Below are 9,148 nucleotides of genomic sequence, written 5' to 3'. Positions count from 1 at the left end.
CAGAGCTGGCAATAGGGGTATGGACAGTATAGAGCTGCATGTTATATGTGAGAATCACACACTGAGAGAGCTATACAAGAGCTGTATGGACATGCTGTGTAAGAGCTGCACAGGAAGGAAGAGCCCTATAGAACTGTATCCTGTATGTGCTGTATGAGAGCTGTATGCTCTGAGCTGCACACTCTGTACATGAGCTATGCACTGTATGAGAGCTGCACAGTATAGACAAGAGCTGCACACTACATAGGAGCTGCACACTGTAGAATAGAACTACACACTGTAGAAGAGCAAATATAAGACACTATATGAGCTACACACTAGATCTGAGAGCTATGAACTGTATAGGAGCTGCACACCACATATATGACCTGCAGGCTATATAAGCAAGCTATGCATTGTATCAGCTGCATACTGCATCTGAGAGCTACCTACTGGATAAGAGAGCTCACCCTATAGATGAGCTGCACACCCCATAAGACAGCAGCATGCAGTGTGAGACTAGAAATGAGCCACATGCTATGGGAGCTGCAAGCTATGTTAGAGGGCTACATGTTATATAGGAGCTGCATGGTGTATAAGAGAGCTGCACACTGTATGGAAAGAGCTGTATGCTATATATGAACTGCACACTATATATGAAGAACTGTGTGCTATATAATATCTACACACTACATATGAGAGCTGCATACTGTGTGTAAAGAGCTGTATGCTATATATGAACTACACTATATAAAGAGCTGCATGCTATATATGAGAGCTGCATGCTATATAAGACATACACACTATATATAAAGAGCTGCATGCTATATATGAGAGCTGCATGCTATATAAGACCTAGACACTGTATATGAGAGCTGCACGCTATATATGAGAGCTGCATGCTATATAAGACCTACACACTATATATAGAGCTGCATGCTATATATGAGAGCTGCATGCTATATAAGACCTACACACTATATATAAAGAGCTGTATGCTATATATGAACCGCACACTATATATGAAGAGCTGCCCACACTAGTTACTGTGACCTGAACCCCAACCTCCACCCTCCATCTATAGGGGAACCAAAACCCTAAACACCCAACCAGAGACCCCCTGACACCACCCTGGTCTGGGGGGAAGTGGTGGCACCCCAAAATCAACCCCAGACACCCCCTGTTTGATCTAAGACTCAGAAATGTGCCCCAAACACACCTATAGCAAACCAAGCTCCCCCTAAGTGGTGCTATTTCTGCACCAAACACCCCAAATCACTCATTTTAGAGGCTCCAAAACACCCTAAAGCACTCCAAAATCACCCCCCCCCCCCCAGCCCTTCCTCCTGTGCACAGGGCTGGGATTGCTGAAAACAGCAGAAATGCCCCCAAAATTGGACCATTCCCCCCCCCCCGAAAAACCCAGGAATTCCCCCTCCCAACCCCAGAAATCCTGCCAAAATTCAGAAATAGCCCTAAAATAGCAGAAATCCTCCCCAAATCAGAGCCCCTTCCCCCAATATTGGAGCCTTCTCCCCCCCCAAAAAAGAACACCCCCCAAATAAACTGAAATCCTCCCAAAACATCAGAAATTCCCCCCAAAACCAGAGCCTTCTATCCCAGTATCAGGCCCCCTCCAAGTAAATCAGAAATCCTCCATAAAACCAGAAATCCAACCAGAAACATTTCACCTCAAATGGGAAATCCTCCCCCCAAAAAAATCATGAATGCCTCCAAATTAATCAGAAATCCCCCCAAATCAGAGCCTTTTCCCCCAACATTGAATCCTCCCCATCTCATTGTACTCCCCCCCCCAATAATAACCCCTCCTTCAACTAAATCAGATCCCTCCACTGCAATATTGGGTTCCACCCCCCCCCCCCCCCCCCCCCCCCCCAATAAGGAGTCTGGAGTCGAGTGACCCTTCCACTTTATCTCTTGGATACTGGACATGGAAAATGGGGTGATGGGGGTTGCCCCCCCCCCTTTTACAATAGAATAAAGAAAGTAATAAAATAATAATAACCCCCCCCCCATTTTTCCTTATTATGTGCACAAAAATGGACCTTTTCTTATGTTCTTTCATGCACCGTTTCGTTAGCACCATGTGAGGAGGATCCGGAGCGGGATGGGGACCCGGGAGACCAAGATCCAGGGATGGGGAAGGGGGTTTTGGGGGGTCCCGGTGATGGGGGGGGTCCTGGAGCTCAGCACCCCCCGCAGCTGCGGGCACAGGAGGCAACGACGGTTTGGCAGAGCCCACTGGTGGCCATCACCCCACACTTGGAGAACTTGTCCCGGCACAGGTCGGCTGTGGGAAAGTGGGAATCAGCCGGGAATGATGGGCAAACAGCACACATCCCATTGGGATGCTGTAGCTCAAAAGGGGAGTTCAGCCCCTTCTGTAATGGGGTGTGATTTGTTGGGTTGTTGGGATTGTCCAACCCCCATCACCATGGGGAAAAGGGGATCAGGATGGGGGTGAGCCCAGTTTGGGGGTACCCCCCATCCTTACCTCGCAGCAGCTCTTCATGGGCGCACACGGTGCGGACGCAGATCTCCTTGTTGATCACATAAACCCGGCGGAGGCTGGATGAAGGGGGTATGGGGTAAATGAATAGGGGGGTCCCCAAAATAGGGGGGTTAGGGGAAGCTTCCCCCATCCCTGCTCACCTGTAGAAGCAGATCTCATTCAGGCACTGCTTGCAGGGCTTGTGCACGGAGTAGAGCCTGGTGCAGGGGTATTGCTCCTCCCGGCAGTCTGCAAGGAGGAAAGGGAAAATCCATAGGGATGAGGCCTGATGCCCTGGGGATGGGCTCAGCATCCACTCAACTCGAATCCAGTGTTCTCCCAGCCCTCCTCTTCAACCCGGGGTGTGAGTGTGGAAGCGCATCCTTACCCCAGCCGGGATAAAAGGGAGGATGAACCCCCCCAAATGGGGACCATGGACGGGGGACAAGGACTCACCAAGGGGTCCTGGCTCCGTGGGCTCAGTCTCTGGGGCAGCACCTGTGGGGAGATTGAATGGGGGGAGGAAGGACATTTAGGGATGGAGCAGAGCATCTTTGCCCAGGGTTTGGGACTGGAGCATCCTTATGGTGGTACCCACCTGGGGTTGGGGCCGGCACAACTTCCTGCTGGGATTGCTGCTGGGATTGGTACCGAAACTGCTCCTCAGGGGCCCGGGGGGTGACATCTGCAGGGAGAGGGACAGTGCGGGCACCCCCCAGAATCCTGCTCCCCCCCATCCGACATCCCGCAGGGAAACCACTTACCGTGATAGTCGTAGTAATCCTGAATTTCTGGGGAATAAAACGGAAAACAGCAGGGGCTGAGGGTGGGATTTAGGGACAAAACACCCCCCATCAGGGCTGGTTTAGTCATGAGCCCCCCCCCCCCCCCCCCATTTGCAGCCAGTCTGAGTGATGGGATAACCCCCTCCAGCCACCCCAACATCCCATGGGGGGGGGGAGTTAAGCTTAATAAAGGCTTAATAGATGGTAGAAGGGGAAAGGAGAAGAACAGGTACAAGGAGAGAGGTGGGAATGTGTTGGGAGGAGGCTGGAAGTGTAAGGAGGAAAGGGATGGAGCAAAGAGCATTGAAGAGGCATCGGGTTGGTGTTAGCCAGAGGGAGGAAAAGGAGCAGGATGGAGGTGGGTGAAGCCTGTCCCAGGTCAGGGAGCTCTAACCTGATTGCTGGTCATACTGGGAATATTGCACCGGCTCGGGATAGGTGATGCCTTCAAACCTGCTGTACTGCGCCTGGACCAGGAGCGCTGCTGGGATGCAGGAGCCGGGGGGGAGAAGCATCACTTAGAGGGGTACAGGCACCCCCAGCCTGGATGGGGCTTCCCTGCTCTGCCTCCACCTCTCCTCCTTTGCATCATCCCCCAGCATGACACCCCAGAGCTGTCCTTAGGGAGGAGGGAGAGGAGGGTGGGATGCTCACTGATGGGGAGCAGTGATTCCTGCCTTATCCAGGCACAGCTGGGGATGATCCCGATGTCTTGCAGCACCTGGGTACCAGGACCCTGCCCATCCTGCATCCAGCTGACTCCAGTGATGCTCCTGACACCCTGGGCATCCCCTGTAACCCTTATGGAGAACCTGGGAGCTAATCCAGCCATGGATCCAGGGGGGAAAATGGGGTTCAGAGGGCAGTGTGCATGAGATGATGGGATCACACAGGCAGAATGCTTCTGGAAGAGGGGAGCAGTTCACTCCCATCCCCAGGGCATGGCAGGGACATGGGGTGATGCCCCATGGTCTATCCAGATGCCGCATCCTTCCGCATCCTCCATCCACCAGCAATGGGAATGATGCTGGGATGGGACTTCTCTGCCCACTCCCCCCCATGCTGCCCCCTCCTTCCCAGGCTCCTTCGGCCTCAGCTGCTTAATGTTTTCCATCTGCTCCCTCCCCTTTGTGTGGAGCTGGTTTCACCCAAAGTTTTCCTGGCTCCAGGCTCCGTCACCTCCCTCCTTGTTTCCATCCCTCCTTTGCCAGCCCCTCCGGGGGTCACAAATCACCACTTCCCTGGCTGTTATCCCAGCCACCTCCATGTCCCCAAGCAGGAGGGATGCGCTTGGTGCCAGACCCCCTGTACCCCCAACCTGAAGCATAAAGAGGAACCTAAACTGGGCTTTGGGGTCAGTTTTGGGGTGCAGGAGGTGATGGAGCCGTGCTCCCCCCATAGGGCTGCAGTGCCCAAGGGTGCTCCTGGGGACACTCACCTGGCACACACAGCAGGAAGAGCCCGACCGCCCTCATCCTGACAGCAGCGATGGAGGAGCAGCAAGGGCCGGGATGCAGCTGGAGTCTGGATGGGGCTGAGGGACAAGCAAAGGGATTAGGGAAGAGGGGACACAGATCCCAGAGCCCTCCAGTCTCCATCCACTAGAGGAGTCTGTCCCCATCCCCCCTGGCCCTTTATCCTCAGGGATTGGCTCAAAAACCCATCCAAACCCCAGGAAAATGAAGAAACTTCCCCCAGAAGCAGCCTTCCCATGGGAACTGCAAGGACCAAACCCTCAAACATCCTGCGGGCAGCATGAGGGGGGATGAGAAATGCTGGAATGTCTGATTCACCACCATGGGGGGGACGTCTGGATCCCCCCCAGTCACTTGGGGCTCCATGCCCAGGATTTTCAGCCCTGCTCCTTGGGAAAGGGATTATCTGGGGGGTCCCTGCTGCTGGGGGATGCTCCGTGTGCTTGGGAATGCCCTAAATCCAATGGGATGTGGAGATGTGGGGAGGGAAAAACCCGCTTCCAAGAGAAATCCCGCGCTGGGTTTGGCAGCTTTGGCTGCTTGTGGCTTCCCAGCACTTCCCAAGCGAGATTCCATGTCAAGGTCTGTCTGCCCTGGCGGGAACACAGGCCAAGGCCGGCTGTACCGGAACCCCGGTCCCGGTGGTGGCTGGTGGGGACGCCGGCGCAATTCCCATCATCCCAAAGCAGCTGCAGGAGGAAAACTGGGGGGGAAAGGAGGAATTCTCCCACAAAACTCCTTTAAGATCCAACTGAACGTGTTTGGCTGCTGGGAATGGAGCACGGCGGCTTTCCCAGTGCACTGGGATGCTGCGGGGATGGAGAATCCCTCCCGGCACCCTCGGGAGCAGGGAAACTGAGGCACGGGTGGACATGACCAAACCCACTGGTATCCATTGGTGTCTTGCCCCTGGTGCTGGGGGGAGTATCAGGAGGCTCCCGGATCCCAGCAGTTCCCAGCTGGATGCAGCACCCGGGATGGGAATGTGGCTTCCGCATCCCTGCTGGGATTGAGACCACGCTGGGAAAGGTGGGGTCAGTGGGACCATCACTAGAGCATGGCAGCTCCTTATGGCCATGTCCCCTGCATCCCCTCCTGGTGAGCACATCCTGCACCATGGCCATCATGTAACACCTCTTAGGGACCACATCCTGTGCCATCACCTCAGTGCTGTGCCTTCCAGCCCCCATGTCCTCCAGACCACCAAAGTGTATCCTGTAGCAACCAGGTCTTCACCATCACCAAAGCACAGCACCTTCTAGAGACCACATCCTGCACCATCAGCGAGGTGCAGAACCTCCATGTCCTCACCATCACCAAAGGGTGGCATCCTCGAGGGATGTTGTCCTGCACCATCACTGTGGTGTTGCACTTCCTAAGGAGCACATCCTCACCATCACCAAAGCACCTTCTAGCACAGAACCATAGAACCAGCCCGGTTGGAAAAGCCCTTTAAGCTCCTCAAGTCCAACCTTTACCCCAGCATTGCTGAGGCCACCACTGACCCATGTCAAAATGCAGCCACCAGAATTGCATCTTTTGGGCACCACATCCTCTTCCATCCAATTGATTCCAGCTTTGGGGAAGCCACAAGGTTGGTCCTTGCTGAAACTGGGATCCGATAACCAGGAGTTCAGCAAACAAGAGTTTGGTGGGTGCCAATGGAAGCACTCAGCAGGTCTCCATCACCACCCCATGGCTGCACCTTGGTGGGATGTGGGTCCCTGCAAGCCCCATCTGCTTCCCAATGCAAAGGAAGCTTTGGATCCGGGTTTAACCCAGGCTAATTGTGTCCTGGGATAAAAGGGATTGCGCAGGGATGAGCGGGATCATGGGACAGATCTGGGTTTGGTGGGTGCTTGGAAAGGGTCTGAAGGCTTTATCAAGCTGCTTAGATCCTGTCCTTGGATCTGGGTCCTGGCCATAGGATGGGTACAGGGAACCAGGGGAGCCTGGGGCTACCTCAAGGTGCCAGAAAGGGGCTGGAGATGCCCATCCTGGCCTTTGCTGGGTGTCCAGATACTGGAATCCTAAGGGATGCTGGCACCAACATCCTGCAGCCCCAATTCACCTGGTGCCATGTATCCCACTGGGATAGCTTGGGGCAAGCCTGTGGGGCAGATGGGCACCCACCTCCAGAGGCATCTCGCATCATCCTCCCATCGCTCCATTGCTCACAGAATCCCAGACTGGTTCCAGCTCCAACCCCTGCCATGGGCAGGGACCCCTTCCACTGGAGCAGCTGCTCCAAGCCCCTGTGTCCAACCTGGCCTTGAACACTGCCAGGGATGGGGCACTGGCACAGAACCTGGAGCCAAGGCTCCAAGGATGGGGCCCCACAGCTCTGGATTAACCCCCCCATCCCCATCATTCCCCAGCACAATTTGCAGCACCCACGGCCTCTCTCAAGGCCCAATTCCCCCTGAATTCCCCCCAAACACGGAGCTCCTGGAGCGGCCTGCATGGCTTGGCCGGCAGCAGGGACACACGGGTCACGTCTGCCCTGGACCGCGACGCCAACTTCCTCTTGTCCTGGTTGAGCACCCAGCACCACCCCCAGAGCCCCAGAGCGATGCTGGGGTCACCAACACCGTCCTAACCCCCCCAAGAGCAATGGGGCCACCTCCTTCCTCCTCCTCCTCTCCCTCCTTCCCCTTTCCCCATCACCAACACCGGGGGGGGGCGATGCCCCAGGTCCCCTCCCCAGCCCCATTCCCCTCCGTGCAGGGGTCCAGCAGCTCCAACCGCGCCAGATGTTGCTGCAACTGCACATCTGGGAACAATCAACCCCGGAGAAAGAACACCACAGCCTCCTCTTTCATTCTGCTAAACCCCACCTTCCCCCAGCCTTTCCCCCTCCCCCAGCTCCCTTTTTTCCCCCTTTTTCGGGTCTTTCCCTGTTTTTGTGTTTTTTTTTTTTTTTTCCTTTTTTCCTTTCTTTTTCTTTGTTTTTGTTTTTTTCCCAAGCTCTCCAGTTGCCAGAGGGTGGGAGAACAAAGGGAACAGAAAAGGATTCACTTTTGGGGGGGGGGGGGGTGTCCTTTAACCAAAGGTAAAACCCACCCCCTTCTTTCCCCCCCATTCCCATTTTCACACATCGCGGTTTCATTTGGGTCCCATTCCCACCCGGGGGACACACACAAAATACATGGAAATACTCAAATATCCTTTTCCTACAGTCTCATCCCAGGATGGAAAAAGGAAAAAATCCCGTTTCCTTCAAGCATTGTGGGTGTTTTAGACTGTTGGAAGTGGTTAAAAATCGGCTGTCAGGCTGCAAAAATCCCCCCCCCCCCATGGCCGGCGGCTCTTTAGCACCCCAAAAATGAGGTGGGTTTGGTTTGTATGAGCTTAAAAAGTTGGGAGCAGCTTTTCTAAGCTCAGCTCATGGAGTTTTTAAGGCGGTTTCAGAAGCCCCAAAGATGGGGTTTGGTCCCTTGGGGTGCAGGGGGGATGCGGGATGCAGGGGTTGGGATGGGGGGGGTCCCTCTCGCTCGGTCCTTACCGCTCTCGGTGTCGGTGCTGGCTCTGCCCTCGGCCGGGTCCCTTCTCGCGCTTCCCAAAACTCCGAAATGAGTTAAAGCCTAAAAAACAACCCAAAAAGCAAAGCTCCTACCTCCAACATGGGGGATCCGCTGGGTCCTAATGCCACACCTGAGCCGGCCCCTTCCTCCGCCCCAACTGCTGCCTGTGAAGGAGGGGGATAATAATGAAACCAAACTGATCAATAGGAGCACAGGGATGCGGTGGTCATTAGGGACAGGGATCGGGTTTTCCCAGATGGATGAGTTTGAAATGGATTTAATGTTACTTTGATTGTGAAAAGAAGGAGGGAGGAGGATTTTGTGCAGCACTGAGCACACTTTAGGCTGGGTTTTGTGTTGCTGTGGGGAGGAATGAAGGGATTGTGTCAAAGCATTGCTCTATGATCCCGGGTGTCTTGGGGAAACGGAGATAAACCCCCCAAAACTGGGATACCGGGACCCTAAATCACTCCTCCTCACTCCATGCTTGGCATTAGCGCTCCATCTCCCACTGAAGCAGCGAGGATGCTGCAAGCCCGCAGCAGATTTAAAGCTTTATCCCAGGATGAAGGCAAAATAACTCAAGAATTCCCTGTTTTCCCACCCCGCCGGAGGATGCCGGAGCTGATCCGCAGCCCCTGGGTGGTGCTGGAGCCAGCACTGCTGACCGTGGGGCCCTCTTTCCCCCGGCTTGCTGGCGGCTTTCCGCAGCACACAGGATGCCGGCTGCATCCCAGTGAGGCCAGGGATGCTCCATAAACCCCCTGATCCTGGGGGAGGCACAGAACCAGCACTGGGGGGGGGGTGGGGGGTGAAATCCTGCACATTTTAGGGTGCTCTAAGCCAGCAGTGGAGCAAACAGAGGGTGCTCGA

At 54.8% G+C, this 9,148-nt stretch overlaps 1 protein-coding gene across 4 annotated transcripts; it reads right to left on the bottom strand.

Moving 5' to 3' along the window:
* Nucleotides 1–2,015: 2,015 nt before the first annotated feature.
* Nucleotides 2,016–8,539, bottom strand: MFAP2 (microfibril associated protein 2). 4 transcript variants are annotated; one of them, XM_031045763.2, is made up of 9 exons: nt 8,368–8,539; nt 4,715–4,810; nt 3,671–3,760; nt 3,256–3,282; nt 3,090–3,176; nt 2,948–2,989; nt 2,653–2,740; nt 2,495–2,568; nt 2,016–2,290 (listed from the first exon to the last, which is right to left on the bottom strand). In XM_031045763.2, the coding sequence occupies exons 2-9, from the start codon at nt 4,749–4,751 to the stop codon at nt 2,187–2,189; spliced, it is 549 nt and encodes a 182-aa protein (XP_030901623.1). In that variant the 5' UTR covers nt 4,752–4,810; nt 8,368–8,539; the 3' UTR covers nt 2,016–2,186. The 4 variants fall into 4 exon arrangements, with proteins under 4 accessions (XP_030901623.1, XP_030901622.1, XP_030901625.1 ...); XM_031045762.2 differs by having other exon boundaries at nt 8,257–8,538; XM_031045765.2 differs by having other exon boundaries at nt 3,671–3,757; nt 8,368–8,537.
* Between the last annotated feature and the right edge of the window lie 609 nt (nt 8,540–9,148).

The sequence above is a fragment of the Melopsittacus undulatus genome, chromosome 12 (genome assembly GCF_012275295.1).
Source record: "Melopsittacus undulatus isolate bMelUnd1 chromosome 12, bMelUnd1.mat.Z, whole genome shotgun sequence".
NCBI classification, from domain to species: domain Eukaryota; kingdom Metazoa; phylum Chordata; class Aves; order Psittaciformes; family Psittaculidae; genus Melopsittacus; species Melopsittacus undulatus.
The sequence above is the reverse complement of the archived record's forward strand: the minus strand, read 5'-3'. Positions and strand labels throughout refer to the sequence as shown.